At 41.9% G+C, this 23,777-nt stretch overlaps 2 protein-coding genes across 2 annotated transcripts; one reads left to right on the top strand and one right to left on the bottom strand.

The window, feature by feature from the left end:
- Positions 1-15,693: 15,693 nt before the first annotated feature.
- Positions 15,694-16,245, bottom strand: LOC140925474 (uncharacterized). Its single transcript, XM_073375421.1, has one exon. The coding sequence runs from the start codon at positions 16,243-16,245 to the stop codon at positions 15,694-15,696; it is 552 nt and encodes a 183-aa protein (XP_073231522.1).
- A 2,100-nt stretch (positions 16,246-18,345) lies between these two features.
- Positions 18,346-23,760, top strand: LOC140925476 (G-protein coupled receptor GRL101-like; the record flags this gene model as incomplete). The annotated part of the gene is made up of 6 exons (XM_073375423.1): positions 18,346-18,550; positions 18,809-19,090; positions 19,480-19,886; positions 20,428-20,503; positions 23,066-23,122; positions 23,557-23,760. Coding segments are annotated over exons 1-6 (1,231 nt in total), but the record flags the coding sequence as incomplete, so codon positions are not given.
- Positions 23,761-23,777: the final 17 nt, after the last annotated feature.

The raw sequence follows: 23,777 nt of genomic DNA, 5'->3' as shown, positions 1-23,777 counted from the left end.
TGTTGAAGGGCGGTCTGTTATCTGATTTGCTTTTTTTTGGCACTCCATATGTGTCGAACATCCTCTTGAATGTCGGTATTGTTGCTTTCTCGCTCGTGGACACCACGAATTCAACCACTGGGTATCTGGCATATTGACAGTAGAATACGAGGGCGAGGTCACCACTCGCCATTGGTCCGCAAAAATCCACGCTGACCTTCTCCCACGGTCCCTCTGGTAGGTCTGTCATCCGGAGTGGCACGCGATGCGCTTGCAGCGTGTTAGATTTGCAGGCGATGCAAGTGGATACGAACTTGTCACATTGTGAGTCCATTCCGGGGAACCATACATGTGCTCTCAAAAGTTTTTTTGTTCGCACCTGAGCTTGATGACCCTCGTGCGCAATCTCCACCATTTTATGTCTGAGTTTTGCGGGCACAACGATCCGATCCCCTCTCAAGACAATCCCGTCTACTATGGTTAGTTCATGGAAAACTTGCCGAAATTCGTGTGTCCTTGTATCAATTGTCTCTATCCAGCCTTGGTTGTTGTACTTCGTTAGTGCTTGTAGTGCTGGGTCTTCCTCAGTGGCGTCCTTTACTTTGTCTCTGGTGACAGCTTTGGGCGTGCTGCATGTTACAACATAGTTTACATAATGCCATATCTCCTTAGTCGTTCTCAATTCGAACTTGGAGCACTCGTGAAGTGGCATAGGGTACCGTGATATGTAATATGATATGTTCTCTTTCCAACGACGGTACTCTACCACGAAATCATAGTCAATCATACGGTTGACGATCCTTTGGAACCGGATCGAGGATGTGTGGGTGGGTTTGTTCAACACACTTTCAAGAGGATTGTGGTCAGTCACACATCATTGTACCCGAGCAAGGGCTCGGTGCGGGTGTCTCCTTTTATTAGCTGCCACGTGATCACTTTCATTTTTGTCTTAGATTCCGTAAGCGCTCCAAAACAACCCAGAACAGGCAGGGTGTTTGCTTTTGAGGCTGCCTCGTATGGTTTTATTTGACATCTTGACTTTCTAGTCTTTACTCTTTTGTCTAGGCCGTATTTCTTGAACGTTGCCTCATCCATAGCGTTGACCGTAGCACCGCTGTCAGGTAGTACCGTAATGTCAACGCCGCTAATGAGCACTGTTTTTAGGGGCCTATTGTGTGACTGTCCCACGGGGTTCACCTCTTGCAGCGTGCACGTGGACTCTTCATCAGTGCTGTCAGACGATGTGTCAGTTATTTGCTTGCCTCCTTGGGCTAATTTAAGAGGGTCTCAATGGGGTTAACCGATAGGCGTAAAACGGCCAAAAATTTAGTCGATAGCCGTAAAAATTGAAAAATTTTAACCGTTAGCCGTAAATAGGGTAAAGAAGAGTTAACCGTAAAAGAAACTGTTCCCTAGATCTGCTACTTTTAAGGTAGGTACTAAACTCACTTATGGTTGCGTTTTTTATTTCCCGGCTAGTGTGACTCCGTAGGCACGTTAGGCGAAGCTCCTTTTAGGTGTTGACCAAGACCTAGGCACAATTTGCGCGACTCTAAAACACGTTGCCGATAAACAACATTTCCCTGTTTTTCTCTGACGCTACGGTAGACATTGCCATGCCTAGTCCCTGTACGGCGTCTTCCCACGCAATCTCGGGCATTTCGTTGGCGAACTCGCTAGGACCACCTGACCCGAAACGCATTGGCCCCGCGGAATAATGAGGCCTACGGACAAGGCAACGGCAGACAGTCGTTCCGTACAGTCCTTCGCTATCATTAAAAACACTGGACACGAGAATTTTGTTATTGGCCGTTTTCACGCTAGAGCTAGAAATGGATTATCCGTCTGAGACTAGCCTGTGTACAGTCGCGCCCTCCCCACACACACCCCTTCTCCGATTTTTTCTTAGGGGAGGGGGCGGCTGTACACAGACTATCTCGAACGGATAATCCCGTCTTCAAACTGTACGTCGAAATTGACGGATAAAGTCTGGCGGATTGCTCATTCAAAATCAAAACTATTCCATTTTCAAATTAAGAAGTATTACCTATCTGACGCGAATCATCAAACGGATAACCCGTCTCACACGAATAATCCGTCTCTAGTGTGAAAACGGCCATTTCTGTTATACTGAATGTCGCGCCCCGGCCTTGATTTGGGCGTTTGCGTGTCCGCTTTTGCTTTTTCACAAAGATTATTTTTAAATTGACTATTGACATTTCTATGTGTAAAATAATATTAGAAGTGAAATACTTTGTAAAAAGTATGATCTATCAAATGTTAAAATTTTTCAAAAGAATAGCTTGTTTCGGCCCTGAGATGATCCAAAGACCTTTATTTTGATTTAAAGATACAAAAAATACAGGTTAATTAATATTTAACTTTTTGAAACAAAAGAAGTTAATTTTTAACTTTTTTGTTAACCGTAACTGAAAAAAATAAACCGATAGCCGTAAAAGAGCCAAAATTTTAGCCGATAACCGTAAAAGCCACCACCCCATTGAGACCCTCATTTAATTTCTTGTTTGTTTTTGCAACACTTTGCAAAATGGTTTCTTTTGCCACATCGCGTCACTGTTTTCCAAAAGCCGGACATTTTCTTTGTCCACCTTGGTGGGCCAATGTTTCCCGCAATTAAAACACAGTTTTTCTCTACTTTTGTCGACAGTGGTTTTATTGATTTCTTGCTTGACAGTCACTTCGGTCGTCGTTTGGTTTTCTACCCTTTAGAGTGTTGATCCGCGCTCTCAAGACCACGAGCGTATTTGAGAGCTTCAGCTAGCGTTAGTTGGTCTTACAAAAGCTTTCTTCTTACTCTCTTTGATTTGCCGTTCGTTATCATGGCCATTAATATCTCTGTATCCAACCACCCTGTCGGAAAATCACAGTGTTCGCCTTCTTCTTTTAGCCTAGCGATGAAGGAATCCCAGGTTTCATCTTTTCCCTGTATAGTGCAACGAAATTTGTGTATATTGAACAGCCGGTTTTGCGATTCTTTCAACTTGTTCAGTAGTGCGGTGATAGTTCCGTCCAAATCCGTTCCCGTATCGTCAAGCTGTTCGAATATATCTAGCGTGGCTTCACCTATCGAATCTATATAGCTAGGAATAATGATCGTTGCTGGTGCTTGTCTGTGATGTTGTACTTAGCATATTTTGAGAAGCGCGCGTATACCGTTTCGGGGTCATTCCGAACGTCGAATTCGGGAAATTGTTTGTATCCAATGTTTACCGCCATTCCACTTTTACCTCGTCGCCAATTTAATGTTGGGTTTACATCGTATATGTTTAACAATTCGTAAAGCTACTGCTGACGTCCGTTACTTCCTACGTTCTGATATAACATCGCCGGTTCTAAAATGACAACACCTAATATGCATACTATTAGCGTCACTAGGCTTGTCACGCATGCGGTCACGCCATTACAGTCATGTGTTCGCAAAGAATAGCTCCTATGCATGTTTACGTCACACAAGCAAATTTCACCACCAAGCCTCGTTGTCAAATTAAAAATTAGCGAAGTTTCACAAAAATTAATTCCCAAGGCAATAGAGTGGAAATGAATACCTACGCCCAAAACGGCAAATGCAAAATTTTTAGTTTGACCCAAACGAGCCTCGGTGGTGAAATTTACTCGTCCTGACGTAATCATGTATAAAGGGCTACTGAAATTTCTAAATCTCAACCTTGTACCAGAATAATTTGAAGCATATTGCATTATTTATTTTTTTTAAGGGCTAAAGATGTAATTAGTCATCTGTTATAACACCAAAGATCTCCTATGGGAGCCCGAGAAAATGAATGTCAAATTTCACAAAATTACATCTTACGCATGAAATTTTCATAATTTTACCTGTGTTTTCACAAGTCTTGTAAAAAATTGATATTCATTTTCTCGGGCTCCCATGAGAAATAGTCTATGGTGTTACTACAGATGACTAAGTACCTCTTTAGACCTTGAAAAATGTAAAAAAGAATGCAAAATTCGTTAAATTATTTTGGTGCAAGGTTTTTGTCCACTGAGAATTAAACTTACTCAATTTCCTGGTGGATTCCGTCTTAACGTCTTCTGCTAAGTTATTGCGACTCAAGTGTTTGTTTATAAGTATATATTTCTTGTAGGTATCTGCAAGAAAACATGCTAAAAGTGCTGCCGTTAAAGGTATTCTCAGGCCTCCAGAGTCTAAAGAATTTGTGAGTAATTTCTTCTACCTTGCATGTTATGTAGATCTAATATGACGTAAAGTTTCTTATGTTTAAAAAGATGCGTTATAGATTCAATTTGCCGTGAAAACATGTTTTGCCGAAAAACTCGGAAAGGCGTCAAGTTGGTATGAGATTAGATCTAGTAACAATGACAAATTTATTTAGCAACTGTTTTATTGCCCCGGCAGGGATTTCGCCCAGAAGGCGAAATCCCGAGGAGGCACTCTTAGGACTAGTAACTCGCGCGTATATTAAGGAAAGTACTTACAGTTGAAATATACATTCAGTATGCATATGCCAGAAAAAATCTCGATTTGCTTGAACAGGGGCGGCGAGGAATCGGTAGGTAATGATGACGTTTCTATTGTTTGCGCCCGCAAGTACGAAATGGTTAGGATGACGTAAAGACAGAAAATCCTGAAGGGACCGCTTATGTAGATTTTGTGACATTTATTGTGCAGTCACTTCGATACTTTTTTGCGTTACGTGTTATCAGTGGCATTCTGTGCAGCAATTGATTTGAAAGTTATGGACCAAAAGACACTCGTTAAGCGTAGATGAAGTCATAAGGTGCGTATAGGTGTGTATATATAAACACTTGGAGAGTTTGCCAGACAAGAGTTCACAAATCTTTGATTGGAAACCTTGCCAGACACTCTTTCTCTCTCTTTGACCGGAATGAGACTCAGCCCCAAACAAGCAAGACGAGTGAACAACGGCTAGCTTATCAGTTGCAGAACGATGGACGATTACAGAAATTCGCCGACAATCAAATTCTGTGCTGACTAATTCCCTGCTCACAGATGTCCTTCCGCTATAAAGTTTAAAATAAGACTAGAATGCGCGAGGGTGAATTGATCAAACGTCCTTTTAATTTCTAAGGCTTACTTTCCGGCAAATAAAATGATCTGAATGTAAAAAGTGAAAGAGAAATAGCGAAAAATTCAACTTCCAATTAAATCTTTTCTTATTGTCGAAACTGAGAATGTTTTGATCAAAGCTGTGTATAATCGAACTAAAACTGTGCATGGAAACTATGTTTAGGAATCAAAATCATGACAGTTTCGTAGTTTCAAGCACTGAATGCTCGAAATATCCGAAAAGAACATACAATTCCTTGATTCGCAGTGACAAGGTAATAAAACTAAGAACGCCACCCTTTGAATTATTTCAATGTCCCTTTACAATTTTTCACAAGGTTTCTAAACAATAACAAGATTAAGCAGCTTCATACTGATACATTTCATGGGCTCCGAAACCTGGAAAGACTGTAAGTACATTTTAGCCTTATGAGACATATAATGAACGGAAATGTGGTAATTTCCTAGCTAATAAACGTAAGGAAGCTGTCCCTAAGGAACGAGGCACTAAAAAGGTAAATCTCAACAAGCGGTCAACAATCGCTGGAAAAATTGCACGTTTCCCCTTTGACGCAATGTTCCCTGCTAAGTACCATTTTTGTCATTTTAATGTCGGGTTTACATCTTATATGCTTCACAATTCGTAAAGCTACTGCTGACGTCCGTTACTTCCTTTGCTCTGATATAACATCGCCGGTTCTGAAATCACAACACCTAACATATAATGCATACGCCATTACATCTTTCCCCCCATCACGTCGATGGAACGCAACGGTGAGAACGAAAACAGCAAACAAAAAATAGATAAATAAACTCATGTGTTCGCGAAGAATAGCTCCTATGCATGTTTACGTCACACAAGCAAATTTCACCACCAAGCCTCGTTTTCAAATTAAAAATTAGCGAAGTTTCACAAAAATTAATTCCCAAGGCAATAGAGTGGAAATGAATACCTACGCCCAAAACGGCAAATGCAAAATTTTACTTTGACCCAAACGAGCCTCGGTGGTGAAATTTACTCGTCCTGACGTAATCATGTATAAAGGGCTACTGAAATTTCTAAATCTCAACCTTGTACCAGAATAATTTGAAGCATATTGCATTATTTATTTTTTTTAAGGGCTAAAGATGTAATTAGTCATCTGTTATAACACCAAAGATCTCCTATGGTAGCCCGAGAAAATGAATGTCAAATTTCACAAAATTACATCTTACGCATGAAATTTTCATAATTTTACCTGTGTTTTCACAAGTCTTGTAAAAAATTGATATTCATTTTCTCGGGCTCCCATGAGAAATAGTCTATGGTGTTACTACAGATGACTAAGTACCTCTTTAGACCTTGAAAAATGTAAAAAAGAATGCAAAATTCGTTAAATTATTTTGGTGCAAGGTTTTTGTCCACTGAGAATTAAACTTACTCAATTTCCTGGTGGATTCCGTCTTAACGTCTTCTGCTAAGTTATTGCGACTCAAGTGTTTGTTTATAAGTATATATTTCTTGTAGGTATCTGCAAGAAAACATGCTTAAAGTGCTGCCGTTAAAGGTATTCTCAGGCCTCCAGAGTCTAAAGAATTTGTGAGTAATTTCTTCTACCTTGCATGTTATGTAGATCTAATATGACGTAAAGTTTCTTATGTTTAAAAAGATGCGTTATAGATTCAATTTGCCGTGAAAACATGTTTTGCCGAAAAACTCGGAAAGGCGTCAAGTTGGTATGAGATTAGATCTAGTAACAATGACAAATTTATTTAGCAACTGTTTTATTGCTCCGGCAGGGATTTCGCCCAGAAGGCGAAATCCCGAGGAGGCACTCTTAGGACTAGTAACTCGCGCGTATATTAAGGAAAGTACTTACAGTTGAAATATACATTCAGTATGCATATGCCAGAAAAAATCTCGATTTGCTTGAACAGGGGCGGCGAGGAATCGGTAGGTAATGATGACGTTTCTATTGTTTGCGCCCGCAAGTACGAAATGGTTAGGATGACGTAAAGACAGAAAATCCTGAAGGGACCGCTTATGTAGATTTTGTGACATTTATTGTGCAGTCACTTCGATACCTTTTTGCGTTACGTGTTATCAGTGGCATTCTGTGCAGCAATTGATTTGAAAGTTATGGACCAAAAGACACTCGTCAAGCGTAGATGAAGTCATAAGGTGCGTATAGGTGTGTATATATAAACACTTGGAGAGTTTGCCAGACAAGAGTTCACAAATCTTTGATTGGAAACCTTGCCAGACACTCTTTCTCTCTCTTTGACCGGAATGAGACTCAGCCCCAAACAAGCAAGACGAGTGAACAACGGCTAGCTTATCAGTTGCAGAACGATGGACGATTACAGAAATTCGCCGACAATCAAATTCTGTGCTGACTAATTCCCTGCTCACAGATGTCCTTCCGCTATAAAGTTTAAAATAAGACTAGAATGCGCGAGGGTGAATTGATCAAACGTCCTTTTAATTTCTAAGGCTTACTTTCCGGCAAATAAAATGATCTGAATGTAAAAAGTGAAAGAGAAATAGCGAAAAATTCAACTTCTAATTAAATCTTTTCTTATTGTCGAAACTGAGAATGTTTTGATCAAAGCTGTGTATAATCGAACTAAAACTGTGCATGGAAACTATGTTTAGGAATCAAAATCATGACAGTTTCGTAGTTTCAAGCACTGAATGCTCGAAATATCCGAAAAGAACATACAATTCCTTGATTCGCAGTGACAAGGTAATAAAACTAAGAACGCCACCCTTTGAATTATTTCAATGTCCCTTTACAATTTTTCACAAGGTTTCTAAACAATAACAAGATTAAGCAGCTTCATACTGATACATTTCATGGGCTCCGAAACCTGGAAAGACTGTAAGTACATTTTAGCCTTATGAGACATATAATGAACGGAAATGTGGTAATTTCCTAGCTAATAAACGTAAGGAAGCTGTCCCTAAGGAACGAGGCACTAAAAAGGTAAATCTCAACAGGCGGTCAACAATCGCTGGAAAAATTGCACGTTTCCCCTTTGACGCAATGTTCCCTGCTAAGTACCATTTTTGTCATTTTAATGTCGGGTTTACATCTTATATGCTTCACAATTCGTAAAGCTACTGCTGACGTCCGTTACTTCCTTTGCTCTGATATAACATCGCCGGTTCTGAAATCACAACACCTAATATGCATACGCCATTACATCTTTCCCCCCATCACGTCGATGGAACGGAACGGTGAGAACGAAAACAGCAAACAAAAAATAGATAAATAAACTAAATAAATTAAATGTTGCTAATAACAAGTAAGCCCTTGTGTCCTTTACAGGCTCTAATATAATAGACAGGCTAATGCTCGCTATTTGCAAATAAAGTCCTTGTATTTAGTGTCCTTTGTGGATCTTGTTTTCCTTCTGGGCCTGTCCGAGGGCGCATGTCTTCGCTCTGTGTCACGGTCTGATCTGGGCTGCCCAGATCTCTGCCTACTCTCGTACTCAACTGTGTCGCTGTTTGCTCTTGGCTGCTCATGACCTTGCCGTGATGATTCACTGGATCTGTCCACTTGCACTGCATCTCTACTTGACCCTGCTAAGGATTGCTCTGGACCTTCAATTATAACTTCGTCCGGTTCAAATGCATCATCGCTGTCAGAATCATCACACCGCGGTGATTCCCCACAACCATTTTTGAGCAGTTTCCAATCGGCGTAATTTCTGGTGCGAATCCTCGCACTGTTCTTGGCAGTGATCATGCGTCCCTTGACGCCAATGACTATCATAGGATCCGGGTCATACGGAGCTGTCAGGCCGTTTACGTTCCTGCTTGCACAACACCGTGTCCACGACTCTTCTGTTTTTGTTCTCGGTCACGACAGCGAATCATCGTGTCATCCCTATATTTAGGCTGTCCCTTGACTTCAGGGAACTTTCCACGTAATTCCCTTCCGAACATGAGCCTGTTCGGGCTGACTCCAGTTGCGCATGCTCAGTTGCTCTATATGCCCTGATTCCCCGGTTCACTTCATCCCTCACAGGTTTGCCTTCCAAAGAAGCGGTCCGAGCGGTCTTCTTTATTCTCTTCATAAACCTTTCTACATCGCCGTTGGCTTCTGCCCATCCGGTGTCACTTTTCGGTGCTTAAACCCCTCCTCTTTTGCGTATTCTTCGAATTTATGGCTGTTGAAGGGCGGTCTGTTATCTGATTTGCTTTTTTTTGGCACTCCATATGTGTCGAACATCCTCTTGAATGTCGGTATTGTTGCTTTCTCGCTCGTGGACACCACGAATTCAACCACTGGGTATCTGGCATATTGACAGTAGAATACGAGGGCGAGGTCACCACTCGCCATTGGTCCGCAAAAATCCACGCTGACCTTCTCCCACGGTCCCTCTGGTAGGTCTGTCATCCAGAGTGGCACGCGATGCGTTTGCGGCGTGTTAGAATAGCAGGCGATGCAAGTAGATACGAACTTGTCACATTGTGAGTCCATTCCGGGGAACCATACATGTGCTCTCAAAAGCTCTTTTGTTCGCACCTGGCCTTGATGACCCTCGTGCGCAATTTCCACCATTTTATGTCTGAGTTTTGCGGGCACAACGATCCGATCCCCTCTCAAGACAATCCCGTCTACTATGGTTAGTTCATGGAAAACTTGCCGAAATTCGTGTGTCCTTGTATCATTTGTCTCTATCCAGCCTTGGTTGTTGTACTTCGTTAGTGCTTGTAGTGCTGGGTCTTCCTCAGTGGCGTCCTTTACTTTGTCTCTGGTGACAGCTTTGGGCGTGCTGCACGTTACAACATAGTTTACATAATGCCATACCTCCTTAGTCGTTCTCAATTCGAACTTGGAGCACTCGTGAAGTGGCATAGGGTGCCGTGATGTGTAATATGATATGTTCTCTTTCCAACGACGGTACTCTACTACGAAATCATAGTCAATCATACGGTTGACGATCCTTTGGAACCGCATCGAGGATGTGTGGGTGGGTTTGTTCAACACACTTTCAAGAGGATTGTGGTCAGTCACGATCTTAAAGGGTCTTCCATACAGAAACAGGTGAAATTTGTTGCACCCAAAATCACCTGCTAAAGCTTCTAATTCAATCTGCAATGAGGGACAAAAGTGTTGACACACTTCCGTAAAATGGCCGCTTTTTGCATAGTGGATATACTTATCCCCTTCCCCTGTCTACCCCAACCCCTTCCCCCCAAAATCAATGTTGAATTTTGGACCCTCAAGTCTTTTTTTTTACTTCAGACAACATTGATTCGGGGGGTCGGGGGATTTACGGCGTTTAAAAGAAATGAAATAATAAATGAATTAAATGTTTGTTAAAAGCACCCGTTTTAAACAATTGTGTCAACTACTTTTGTCCCTGATTGTCTGAAATATGTATTTGTGTTTTCCGGCTAGATTTTTGACGCTGCTGAATTTTTGGGCGATGACGTTACAGTATGGGCCAAATTGTTTGTTTTTAAACATCAGTTTATAGAGTTTCGTCCTGATTTGTAGTATACGCAGAGTAAAATGTACGAAGCGTATGTCATTACTTAATCTTGTACTCCCGCGCGCGTTCCTGATACCCTGCCGGGTCGAGACAAAATGATTTGTGTTGTGATCAATGCCGTTGCTGCGGATGTAATGTTTTCACAAGTATTATCAATAGTGCAAAAAGGATGGAAACATTAAGGTACAATGAAAATTGTTCTGGTAAAAGGTTAACTTAAGTGAATGAAGTACTGCAGAGTAACAGAGGGGACATGCAATATTTTTGACATTGACCTTTGCCATTAGTGAAAGGACGTGAACAATATACAGGTTATGAACCTCATAAATGATGGGCCAGCCGTTTGTGCTGTGCCCTATATATACATGTGTTTTTTTATTTTTTTGAGACCTTTTCTAACCTAACTGATCCAAACCTTTAGCGTAGGTAGGCGTCGAACAGCTTAGACCAGGTTAGGAATGTACTTTTGTAATGATTTTACATGACCGCCTGCCACTTATTCATGATTGTTTATTGATGTTGGACGGACAACTATTTCATTTCCTAGCTCGTAATTCACAGAATGCCAAAGAAATTGTTTTCAAGATAGGCACACCAGTTTGTATCATCGCCAAAACAGCAATTACTTTGGCCCAGAAGTTCACCTGATGACAAGCAAAGCGGGATAACACGTGATCGATGACGGCCGTGCGCTGGAAAATTTTCCTTTTTTATGCGCTAATTCCTCACAAAAGGCAAAAGAAGATTTCGCTATGTAGAAAGTGCTTCGCAATACCTATTCTTGGCGAGAAAAATTCCAGCGATGTGGTGCAAATAAGGAGTTTCAACGGTTAACCACGAGAATACATATCGACATTAAGAGGTCATAACAGACTAATGTTACTTTCCGTTTGCCGAAACGTGGTTAACCGTTGTAACACGAAGGAAGCAGTGTTTTTCCTCAGTTTGAGCTGTCGTTTTCTTTGAGAGTCAAATACCAGTTCACGTTTCAAAGCTCTCTTTTCATTTTCTCTGCCGACAATACGCAAAAACACAGGGTTTCGCTTGAGAAATGCAGTCGAAATACACAGACATATGCGCTTATGTCACGCTATTTGCGTTGCGTTATCATGTCACACAGGGTGTCAAGAGGTGGGATTGAAAGTAATTGTTTTCCTGTACACTTGCAATGTTTGCTACGCTGTCCTTAGTTTTTTATTGAATTGGCCATGAATTTACCTTCACTTTTCCGTAGTTTCGATATTGAACGCAGTGACGGCCGCTCCTCACTAACGCTCCATATTTCCGTGGCCGGCCAGTGACTATCCCCACTACGTGTCAATCCTTACCCTATCCGTGATTGTTTGGGCCTTAACAATAGGATAAAGTGAAGAACGAGAAATATCCACTTTATTAAAAATATTTTCAGTTACGCAGCCCCTTGAAATTCATCAAAAGTTGTACGTAGGCGCGAGTTTCAGCGTCAGTTTTTACCTTGTGAACCATATCGACGTTAATTCTGGATTTTGCAGCCCTTTTATTACGTCATCGCGTAATTCGAATTGGCCTTATAATTCGGTCATGAATAAGTCTATGTCACCCCCACCACCAATAACATAACTATGTCATCGGTTACTTTAATTTCAGTTAAAATCAGTGTCATGCACGGCTCAACTTGTGTGCAGTAGCACAATTTTGCATTCAGACAATGAGGGACAAAAGTGTTGACACACTTCCGTAAAATGGCCGCTTTTTGCATAGTGGATATACTTATCCCCTTCCCCTGTCTACCCCAACCCCTTCCCCCCAAAATCAATGTTGAATTTTGGACCCTCAAGTCTTTTTTCTTTACTTCAGACAACATTGATTCGGGGGGTCGGGGGATTTACGGCGTTTAAAAGAAATGAAATAATAAATGAATTAAATGTTTGTTAAAAGCACCCGTTTTAAACAATTGTGTCAACTACTTTTGTCCCTGATTGTGGCTTTATCGTTTTTCCGGGTCGGTTTTGCTCCGACTTGCATATTGCACCACTCTCAACCATTTTTCTCCAGGCTTTCTCTGCGTAAGTGTTGCTGCCAAACCCACAGGGCACCCATCAATATGAAGCTCGTGCTTCGCCTGGAGATCAAAGTTTGCTTGGACTGTGTCGCTACTGAGCACATTCTTAAGTTCCTCGAATGCTTTGGTGTGTTCCGGTTTCCATTCGAATTTTCCGGTCACCAGCTCACCCAGTTTGCAAGCCGCTTTCTGATAGTGTCTGGCCTCCATGAATCGCGAACTATATCTGACGGTACAGAGGAATGAGTTAAGTTCGGCTGCATTTCTAGGGCGTCCCGCAGATTTAATGGCTTTCACTTTGCTTGGGTCTGGAGATACTTCATCTTCATCTTGTGTCTTTTACGTTCTCTAATATAGTAGACACGCAAATGCTCGCTATTCGCAAATAAAGTCCTTGTATTTAGTGTCCTTTGTGGATCTTGTTTTCCTTCTGGGCCTGTCCGAGGGCGCATGTCTTCGCTCTGTGTCACGGTCTGATCTGGGCTGCCCAGATCTCTGCCTACTCTCGTACTCAACTGTGTCGCTGTTTGCTCTTGGCTGCTCATGACCTTGCCGTGATGATTCACTGGATTTGTCCGCTTGCACTGCATCTCTACTTGACCCTGCTAAGGATTGCTCTGGACCTTGAATTATAACTTCGTCCGGTTCAAATGCATCATCGCTTTCAGAATCATCACACCGCGGTGATTCCCCTCAACCATTTTTGAGCAGTTTCCAATCGGCGTAATTCCTGGTGCGAATCCTCGCACTGTTCTTGGCAGTGATCATGCTTCCCTTGACGCCAATAACTACCATAGGATAAGGGTCATACAGAGCTGTCAGGCTGTTTACGTTCCTGCTTGCACAACACCGTGTCCCCGACTTTAATTTCCATCACGGCTGTGTGTCTTCTTTTATCAGCGTATTGCTTCATCTTCTGTTTTTGTTCTCGGTCACGACAGCGAATCATCGTGTCATCCCTATATTTAGGCTGTCCCTTGACTTCAGGGAACTTTCCACGTAATTCTCTTCCGAACATGAGCCTGTTCGGGCTGACTCCAGTTGTCGCATGCTCAGTTGCTCTATATGCCCTGATTCCCCGGTTCACTTCATCCCTCACAGGTTTGCCTTCCAAAGAAGCGGTCCGAGCGGTCTTCTTTATTCTCTTCATAAACCTTTCTACATCGCCGTTGGCTTCTGCCCATCCGGTGTCACTTTTCGGTGCTTAAACCCCTCCTCTTTTGCGTATTCTTTGAATTTATGGCTGTTGAAGGGCGGTCCGTTATCTGATTTGATTCCTTTTGGCAGTCCATGTGTCGAACATCCTCTTGAATGTCGGTATTGTTGCTTTCTCGCTCGTGGACCCCACGAATTCAACCACTGGGTATCTGGCATATTGACAGTAGAATAAGAGGGCGAGGTCACCACTCGCCTTTGGTCCGCAAAAATCCATGCTGACCTTCTACCACGGTTCCTCTGGTAGGTCTGTCATCCGGAGTGGCACGCGATGCGTTTGCGGCGTGTTAGATTTGCAGGCGATGCAAGTGGATACGAACTTGTCACATTGTGAGTCCATTCCGGGGAACCATACATGTGCTCTCAAAAGCTCTTTTGTTCGCACCTGGCCTTGATGACCCTCGTGCGCAATCTCCACCATTTTATGTCTGAGTTTTGCGGGCACAACGATCCGATCCCCTCTCAAGACAATCCCGTCTACTATGGTTAGTTCATGGAACACTTGCCGAAATTCGTGTGTCCTTGTATCATTTGTCTCTATCCAGCCTTGGTTGTTGTACTTCTTTAGTGCTTGTAGTGCTGGGTCTTCCTCAGTGGCGTCCTTTACTTTGTCTCTGGTGACAGCTTTGGGCGTGCTGCACGTTACAACATAGTTTACATAATGCCATACCTCCTTAGTCGTTCTCAATTCGAACTTGGAGCACTCGTGAAGTGGCATAGGGTGCCGTGATGTGTAATATGATATGTTCTCTTTCCAACGACGGTACTCTACTACGAAATCATAGTCAATCATACGGTTGACGATCCTTTGGATCCGGATCGAGGATGTATGGGTGGGTTTGTTGAACACACTTTCAAGAGGCTTGTGGTCAGTCACGATCTTAAAGGGTCTTCCATACAGAAACAGGTGAAATTTGTTGCACCCAAAATCACCTGCTAAAGCTTCTAATTCAATCTGGCTATATCGTTTTTTCGGGTCGGTGAGGCTCCGACTGGCATATTGCACCACTCTCAACCATTGTTCTCCAGGCTTTCTCTGCGTAAGTGTTGCGGCCAAACCCACAGGGCACCCATCAATATGAAGCTCGTGCTCCGCCTGGAGATCAAAGTTTGCTTGGACTGTGTCGCTACTGAGCATGTTCAGGGCACCCATCAATATGAAGCTCGTGCTCCGCCTGGGGATCAAAGTATGCTTCGACTGTGTCGCTACTGAGCATGTTCTTAAATTCCTCGAATACTTTGGAGTGTTCCGGTTTCCATTCGAATTTTTCGGTCACCAGCTCACCCAGTTTGCAAGCCGCTTTCTGATAGTGTCTGGCCTACATAAACGCGAACTATATCTGACGGTACAGAGGAATGAGTTAAGTTCGGCTGCATTTCTAGGGCGTCCCGCAGATTTAATGGCTTTCACTTTGCATGGGTCTGGAGATACTTCATCTTTAGAGAACATCAAGCCGTAGTAGACCACGCGGTCTTCTCTGAATTCACATTTTGCTCTGTTGAATGTGACTTTCTTTTCGCGGCTTCTCTCGAGTAATGCTACCAGGTTTGAATCGTGTTCTTTTCCGTCACGCCCATGCACAATGATGTCATCACTTATGTTGAAGACTCCCTTTAGGTCGTGCGTCAATTCCTATCTGATCGTCTCTTGAAATATCTCTGCAGCTGACCATGTACCATAGTTAAGCCTCTTATATCTGTATAAGCAAATGTGAGTTGAAAACGTCGTTACGTTCCGCGAACTCTCTTTAAGTTCAAGTTGGTGGTATCCCTTGCTCATATCCAGGTGGGAGAACACCGTTGACCCGCTCAGCTCATTGACCACGTCGTCTATTGTAAGGTGCTGGGTGTGTCTGCGGGGTATTGCCTGATTTGCCACGCACATGTCCACGTTCAGACGTATCTAGCTCTGATCTTTCTTGGGCGTAACCACAGGCGGTGACACCAATCCCGTAGGTTCGTTGACTTTTTCAATGATGTCTTGATCAATAAGATGCTTTATTTCTTCTTCCATCTTCTGACGTACGCTGAACGGTTGACGGCGTGGTGGCTGTGAAACCGGCTTAAAATCAGGTTCTACCTTCAAATCGACCTGGAGTCTCTTTAGCTTTCCAATTCTTTGAAGCCGGTTCTTGTATTTCATTAACACCTCATTCAGGTTGTCTGCCCCTTCTGACTGGTTGCTTTCTGTTGCAATTGAATTGGTCACTAGAATCATTTCGAGGTCTCTCGCATCATTGTACCCGAGCAAGGGTTCGGTGCGGGTATCTCCTTTTATTAGCTGCCACGTGATCACTTTCATTTTTGTCTTAGATTCCGTAAGCGCTTCAAAACAACCCAGAACAGGCAGGGTGTTTGCTTTTGAGGCTGCCCCGTATGGTTTTATTTGGCATCTTGACTTTCTAGTCTTTACTCTTTTGTCTAGGCCGTATTTCTTGAACGTTGCCTCATCCATAGCGTTGACCGTAGCACCGCTGTCATGTAGTACCGTAATGTCAACGCCGCTAATCAGCACTGTTTTTAGGGGCCTATTTTCAGAATTTTACCTGTGGTTTCACAAGTCTTGTGAAATTTGACATTCATTTTCTCGGGCTCCCTTGAGAAATAGTCTATGGTTTTGTTACAGATTACTAAGTACCTCTTTAGACCTTAAAAAATGTAAAAAAGAATGCAACATTCTTTAAATTATTTTGGTTCAAGGTTTTTGTCCACTGCGAACTAAACTTACTCAATTTCCTGGTGGATTCCGTCTTAACGTCCTCTGCTAAGTTATTGCGACTCAAGTGTTTGTTTATAAGTATATATTTCTTGTAGGTATCTGCAGGGAAACATGCTTAAAGTGCTGCCGTTAAAGGTATTCTCAGGCCTCCAGAGTCTAAAGAATTTGTGAGTAATTTCTTCTACCTTGCATGTTATGCAGATCTAATATGACGTAAAGTTTCTTATGTTTAAAAAGATGCGTTATAGATTCAATTTGCCGTGAAAACATGTTTTGCCGAAAAACTCGGAAAGGCGTCAAGTTGGTATGAGATTAGATCTAGTAACAATGACAAATTTATTTAGCAACTGTTTTATTGCCCCGGCAGGGATTTCGCCCAGAAGGCGAAATCCCGAGGAGGCACTCTTAGGACTAGTAACTCGCGCGTATATTAAGGAAAGTACTTACAGTTGAAATATACATTCAGTATGCATATGCCAGAAAAAATCTCGATTTGCTTGAACAGGGGCGGCGAGGAATCGGTAGGTAATGATGACGTTTCTATTGTTTGCGCCCGCAAGTACGAAATGGTTAGGATGACGTAAAGACAGAAAATCCTGAAGGGACCGCTTATGTAGATTTTGTGACATTTATTGTGCAGTCACTTCGATACTCTTTTGCGTTACGTGTTATCAGTGGCATTCTGTGCAGCAATTGATTTGAAAGTTATGGACCAAAAGACACTCGTTAAGCGTAAATGAAGTCATAAGGTGCGTATAGGTGTGTATATATAAACACTTGGAGAGTTTGCCAGACAAGAGTTCACAAATCTTTGATTGGAAACCTTGCCAGACACTCTTTCTCTCTCTTTGACCGGAATGAGACTCAGCCCCAAACAAGCAAGACGAGTGAACAACGGCTAGCTTATCAGTTGCAGAACGATGGACGATTACAGAAATTCGCCGACAATCAAATTCTGTGCTGACTAATTCCCTGCTCACAGATGTCCTTCCGCTAAAAAGTTCAAAATAAGACTAGAATGCGCGAGGGTGAATTGATCAAACGTCCTTTTAATTTCTAAGGCTTACTTTCCGGCAAATAAAATGATCTGAATGTAAAAAGTGAAAGAGAAATAGCGAAAAATTCAACTTCTAATTAAATCTTTTCTTATTGTCGAAACTGAGAATGTTTTGATCAAAGCTGTGTAAATCGCACTGAAACTGTGCATGGAAACTTGCGTTTCCTGTATTTATCTTACCTATTGTATGAAATATGTGTGAAAATCTTCGGCATTACGAATCGGTATATTTTAAAGAGCTACACAACGAGCAAGAATACTATTGACCGACAATATACAGAGCGGGGGCAGCTGTAGTGTCAACTATTACTCGTATTATTATTATTATTATTATTATTATTATTATTATAATAGACAATTTTATTAAAAAACTATTAAAATCCTATTTACAATTAATTCGCTTAAAAAAAAAGAAAAAACTATTCATTCAAAAACACTATTTACAATTTCTGTCGATTTAAAAAGCACTTAATTTAGCTTAAAAAAAAGTTAATTTTAAAAAGTTAATTATTATTATTATTATTATTATTATTATTATTAACTTGCAGAGTGTTTTGTAACGAAAAGGAAAAATTATTTTGTTATCGTATATCATTTTTTTCTGCCACATTGGTAATACTGTTGGACTATTATTACGTTTGCAAAAACACTTCACATTTCATTCTGATTTTAGGAGTTTAGACAGCTTCTCCTTGTGCTGTTATGGTACTAGAGTTCTCAATCACGTGGACTGCAACTACTCATTGTCGACGCGAGACTCACTTTCAAGTTGCAATCGCATGATTGAGGACCAAGGTCCTAGAAAGATCATTTGGCTGCTCGGTGTTCTTGCTGTGCTTGGTAACCTGGCTGTAATGGCCTGGCGTCTAATTAGACGCGACGACCACCCGGTTCAGACCTGTCTTCTGACGAATCTCGCGGTGTCCGACTTTCTCATGGGAGTGTATCTAATGATTGTTGCCATTCAAGATCAAATATGGGCAGGTAACTTCGACCTGGTGTCAATTAAATTAAACTTTTAGGAGTGTAATTTACAACTGTAGCTATTGATTTCAGACTCAAAACAAATTTACACTCGTAAAAGTTTTATTAAATTGACCCCAGCCTTAGCTACTATAATGCACAACGTGACTTCTTTTAAATAATAATATGACCTGTAAGTTATTTTCCGGGTAGAGCATCCTATAGGGTGCACAGACAAGTGAGTGTTATCATAATACTGAAACAGTGCTTCATTTCTAGGTGATTACTTTAGCTTCGACCTCACTTGGCGATCAGGAACACTTTGTAAAGTTGCTGGTGCTTTATCAGTGCTGTCGAGCGAAGTCTCGGTACTAATGCTGACTGTTATAACCGCTGATCGATTGATCAGCATCGTCTTTACATTCAGCTGTCGCCGATTCACGCTAAAGGGAACTTACGTTATTTGTGCAGCCGTCTGGGTCATCGGAATCATCATTGCTGTCGTTCCAACAAATGATCTCCCATATTTTTACAACGAGGACAGACAATATGGATTTTACGGTATATTTGCTTTTCGAGTGAAACTCGGCCACCACTAATTTAATTTTCTACTAATGTCGGGCTCTTATGATCTAATAGATTGAAACGTCTTGATTAGTCTACCGTAGTATTGTGACGTCGAGCAAAGTTTCGGTTAATTTTCAGCACATTTTAACAAACTGCTTGACAGAAGACTGTCATGGCAACAGAAACTGCGCTCTGTGACTTGCGGGGTAAGAAATTGTCGTCGCCATCTTCATCATCATCATTATCATCATCAGCATCATCATTAGCATCGTAATTTACTTCTTGTTGCTCTTCCTCTCTCCTTATCATTGTGATTAGCCTGTCATATCATCTGATATTAAAAACCAACTAAAATACGCAATTCGTATTGTTTTTTCTTTAAGGGCGTTCGTCGGTTTGTCTCCCTCTCCAACTGTCATCAGAAAGGCTGGCCGGCTGGGAGTATTCAGTTGCGATATTTATCGCTTTGAATCTCACAGCTTTCCTTTTCATGATGACAGCTTACATCGCCATTATTTGTAAGGTGTTTAAGTCAAAGCGGAGACTCAAGGCACATGGAGGATCAAAAACCAATAACAGCCTCAACAGAGAGTCGGCCCTCGCTCGGAGAGTGTTCGCCATCATCTTAACTGACCTCTGTTGCTGGATTCCTGTGATAATTTTGAGTATTCTTGCTCTCGTTAAGAAGTTCAATGATCCTGACGGAACGGCCTATGTGTGGTTTGCTGTGTTTGTCCTGCCGGTTAATTCATCTGTTAATCCTGTGCTCTACACGTTTTCAACGCCGAAGGTAAGAACGCAAATGGGCAAACCGATTAAGAGTCAATGTCATAAGAATCGGACACAGCTCAAAATTCGTTTTCGCTGATACTTTTTTACACTGATAGAGTATTGTATCGTAGTAAACAAGACAGGGTTAGTTTGGGTTCAATTATTGCGTTTTGAAGAGGAATTAAATAAAGTCGATTGGGTCCGTTTTGAACAAAATGGTCTCTTTGATGAACCGAAATTTCCCTTTATTCGATTCGTTACTTTCTCAATTTAGTGGGATGAAGCCTATAAATGATTTCTTACTATGAATAAATAGTTTGCCCCTTGGTCAATTAAATAATGTTTGAACAGACAGATGATTTGCTTTAAGAGACTCGTGGAGAGCTTTCCTTTGAAGACACTTCGTTGCTTTTTCTGAATGGCTCTAAAGTGACATAAAAGACCTGCGTAAAAATCCGGTCGGTGAGACAAAATAAATCCTCAGACTATAAGCTTTCTCTACAGTTTAAGGTCATATGTTCTAAGTTTTCTTTTCATTTCTTTTTTGGGATCTTTTACAGTTTTTCAATACGACCTCCCCGAAGTTTGCTAATTTTGCAGGATTTTCCGATGATCGCAATATTGAAACTGTGAAAGGTTTGAACCCAGGAGTCATTTCAAAAGTAGGTTGAGTTTGATCGTCCGGGTGAACGTAGTCCTCAATAGAAAGAGAAAGTACCGTACAAAAATCTTATTACAAACAGTCTTCTGATTTTTTCAGTGTACAAGTCGGCCCGCGAAAAACTAATATTTCAGCGTAATAATAGAGAGGTAATCGTTAAACATAAACGTTGCCTCACTATATTTAGTGATGGCGTGTTCCTTATGAAAGTGCGCCTGACACAAAGTCAAAGACTACGTCACGTAAAATCATACTACTAGTATCATGCTCCAAGAATCTATCGAGTCATAAAAAACAGCTTCAATTCAGTGGTTGCGAAACAGAAATTGAACTTATTCTAGCCAGAAGTGCCTGTTTTCAAACGCCAGAAAATATCCACGACAGGACTATCTGTCCACTGCACCGCGTAAGCTTGGGTATTGGGTGGCGAAGGTCTAAGCGGGTATGCAGTGTTGCAGGCAAACTCTCTGGACATGGTGAAGTATCCAAGAAAAATGTCGAGCGGGGGTGGCTCAGTCGAGATTCATATTGAAACCCACTGGTAAATTTATTCCAGTTGGTTCAGGTAAATATAATCCTTCTTCCTTTGTAATACGTGAAGGAGTAAGACTGTTTATAAAGCATGATGTCATAGAATACGTTTAACTACGGGGTCTCTCCCTCTCTGTCGTCCTTAAATGAGCAGACGCAGGACCTGTTTACATGTGGTGAGCCAGGTTAGTCTGGCTGGCCCACTTTATTGGAATGAGCTCGACCGATCGGGTTCTCGTTAGCCTGCCTTCTCATATCGACAATGCAAAAATTTTATAAGGACACATGGCATTAGCCGAGCCAGCCAGATACAGCGGGCATGCCGGGCTAACCGGGCTGGCTCACTTTATATAAACAAGCCCTTAACCTAGCCTCCCCCGCAGACAACATCTCTACTCTCCCCCTCGTTCCCTAAAACAGGACTGTAAAACTTGAGGAGGAGGCTCCCCAGTATGTTCACATTATACCGAGTAGCTTTGCTCCGGTACAGCCGTAAAGCAAATTACAAAGTGTTCGAGAGGTTCTTGAAGTAATTGCTCTAGGACAAAGTAATGCATTATTGACCACATTAGGTTAAAACTTGCCATCTGAAAGAACGCAAGCCGAAGAATAAATTTGGCAAGGCTTAGCCGACAGCTATTTAAATGCAATTCACAAGAGCACGAGAAGACAAATTTTGTCCTTCATTGCATAGGGCGTAGGAGAGCTACTTGTGACTGACGAACGAACGAGTCGCCATTGTTTAATGTAGAATCTATTATGAACTTGACCTTCCAAATAGTCATGCGATCGTGTTACTAACCTGGTAAAATATAGCTAATGCTCGTGTGGGAATGAACGTCGCCCGAAGGGCGACGCTTTCCGAGCAAGGCACGAAGTCGCTGGTATTCGTCTGCAGTCATTACCTTCAGCGGTTTCACCTAGCATTACATAATATTTTACCAGGTTAGTAACACGATCGCATGACTATTTGGAAGGTCAAGGTCATAATAGATTCTACAGTAAACAAAGGCGACTCGTTCGTTCGGCAGTAAAATTTTCGCTTTATTTGCCATCACAAATAGCTCCTCTGTACCCTGTGATCATTGCCCACAAACTGACGCATTACATTCCCGGGGTGATGCCTTTATAGACTTAACATCACGCGGTACCATAGCCTGTTACATGGGAATAGGTACGATCATACCTACTGATATCACCAGGCGTAACAAGGTAGATTTCGCTTAAGTCGATCATTCTCGACTTTCAAGTCCCCATATTGTGCAAGACATGGCATTTGGCGATGCTGAAACTTTTAACAGAGGAGGTGATTACAACACCTAATGTCATACAAATGTTATTACCAGAACGAATTACACAGCGATATTTTCAGTTTTTTGCCGAGACCAATTTTACGCCGATGAGCAAGCGGACACAACTCCGAGTACTAGAAGTATGCTATGCATCAGTGCGCACATCTCTACAGGGCTTGGATAACTTCTCAGCACGATGCATCAAAGCAATAGAAGATCTTAGCGACATAGTACACAAGATAACAGATCAAGAAAACGAAAGGAAACGATACAAAGACTTCGGTCTGCCAAACAATATCATAAAGATGAAAGGCCAACAGTACCTTCATTATACTACCTAGTAACGAAGCAAAACCGCGAAACATTGATTTAGCGGAAATTGCTATCAATAAAAAAAATGTTTACGACATTCTTCAGCGTCGCAAATCCTTTATTAGGGACCTTAAGCATCGACGACGAAATGGGACGACGACGCCGAGCGGAAGTGAAATTTTTTCCGCGCGAACCTTCTGGGCATGCGTCAGGTTGTCAAAACGTCGTTCAGCCTTCGTCGACGACGAAATGCAGGGAGATTTGCCGTTGTCGCTAAAACGTAAGTATAAAACTATACTTTTTGCGTGTAAATCACTCTTTCCCCCCCTTGTCATTCAGTACAAGTAGAAATATATTCTTTGTGGATTAGCAGACGCCTGCTAACTTGAATTTATTTTTCAGGTTCGGATTGCCTGAAAACCTGCATAGTGATGGCGCAACAGCCAGTCGGAGAGACAAGTAAGGTTTCCTCTGCTATCTTCCGAACTTGCTAGATTAGATGCTGTTCGTTCCCTGACGGTCTATGTTTACTCGTGCATTTTAGGTTGTACCATATGATTAATGTGTAAATGTTCTTTTTTTCGTACTAAAATTGAATAATTTCCCATGTTGTTTTTCGCCGCTTTTAAAGGCAACTACATTTGTATTTCCAGTGTCGACTCCGGAACATGATGTTGTTATTAGGAGCCCTGATCGGGAAGACAAATATGGGAGAACATTGCAGCAGCACTGAATTCTCTTCAGCAGCCGAAATTTTGTGTAGCTGCAAGTCAAGAGCTGTTCCAGATCGGAAGATGTTATTGAGACGTAAAATGAGCATCGGCCGTAACTGCAAAAAGTGTATTGCAAACAGGACAAAGCAGCATGGTATCATTGTGGCTAAACAATTGTAGAAAGCAGATTGAATAGTCTTTCTGATGTCAAGGTTGAGAGGTTCGACTTTTCAGATCCACAAGGGGGTAAGGGAGAAGCCGACCGCCAGGCAGCTACAGTTGAAGGACATGTATATCGTAATCCATGCGTACTTAAACGAGGGCACGATGTGAACAACGCTGCACAGATGAAAGAAGCCACTGAATCAAATGGCGGGATTCCTGGTGCTATTATCAAGTAT

Source organism: Porites lutea, unplaced genomic scaffold (genome assembly GCF_958299795.1).
Source record: "Porites lutea unplaced genomic scaffold, jaPorLute2.1 SCAFFOLD_75, whole genome shotgun sequence".
NCBI lineage: Eukaryota > Metazoa > Cnidaria > Anthozoa > Scleractinia > Poritidae > Porites > Porites lutea.
Note: the sequence above shows the minus strand (reverse complement) of the source record. Positions and strands in the feature narration are given on the sequence as shown.

Coding starts and splice junctions, on each gene's coding strand:
- LOC140925474 (XM_073375421.1), bottom strand. CDS start 16,245: ATGGATGAGGCAACGTTCAAGAAATACGGCCTAGACAAAAGAGTAAAG.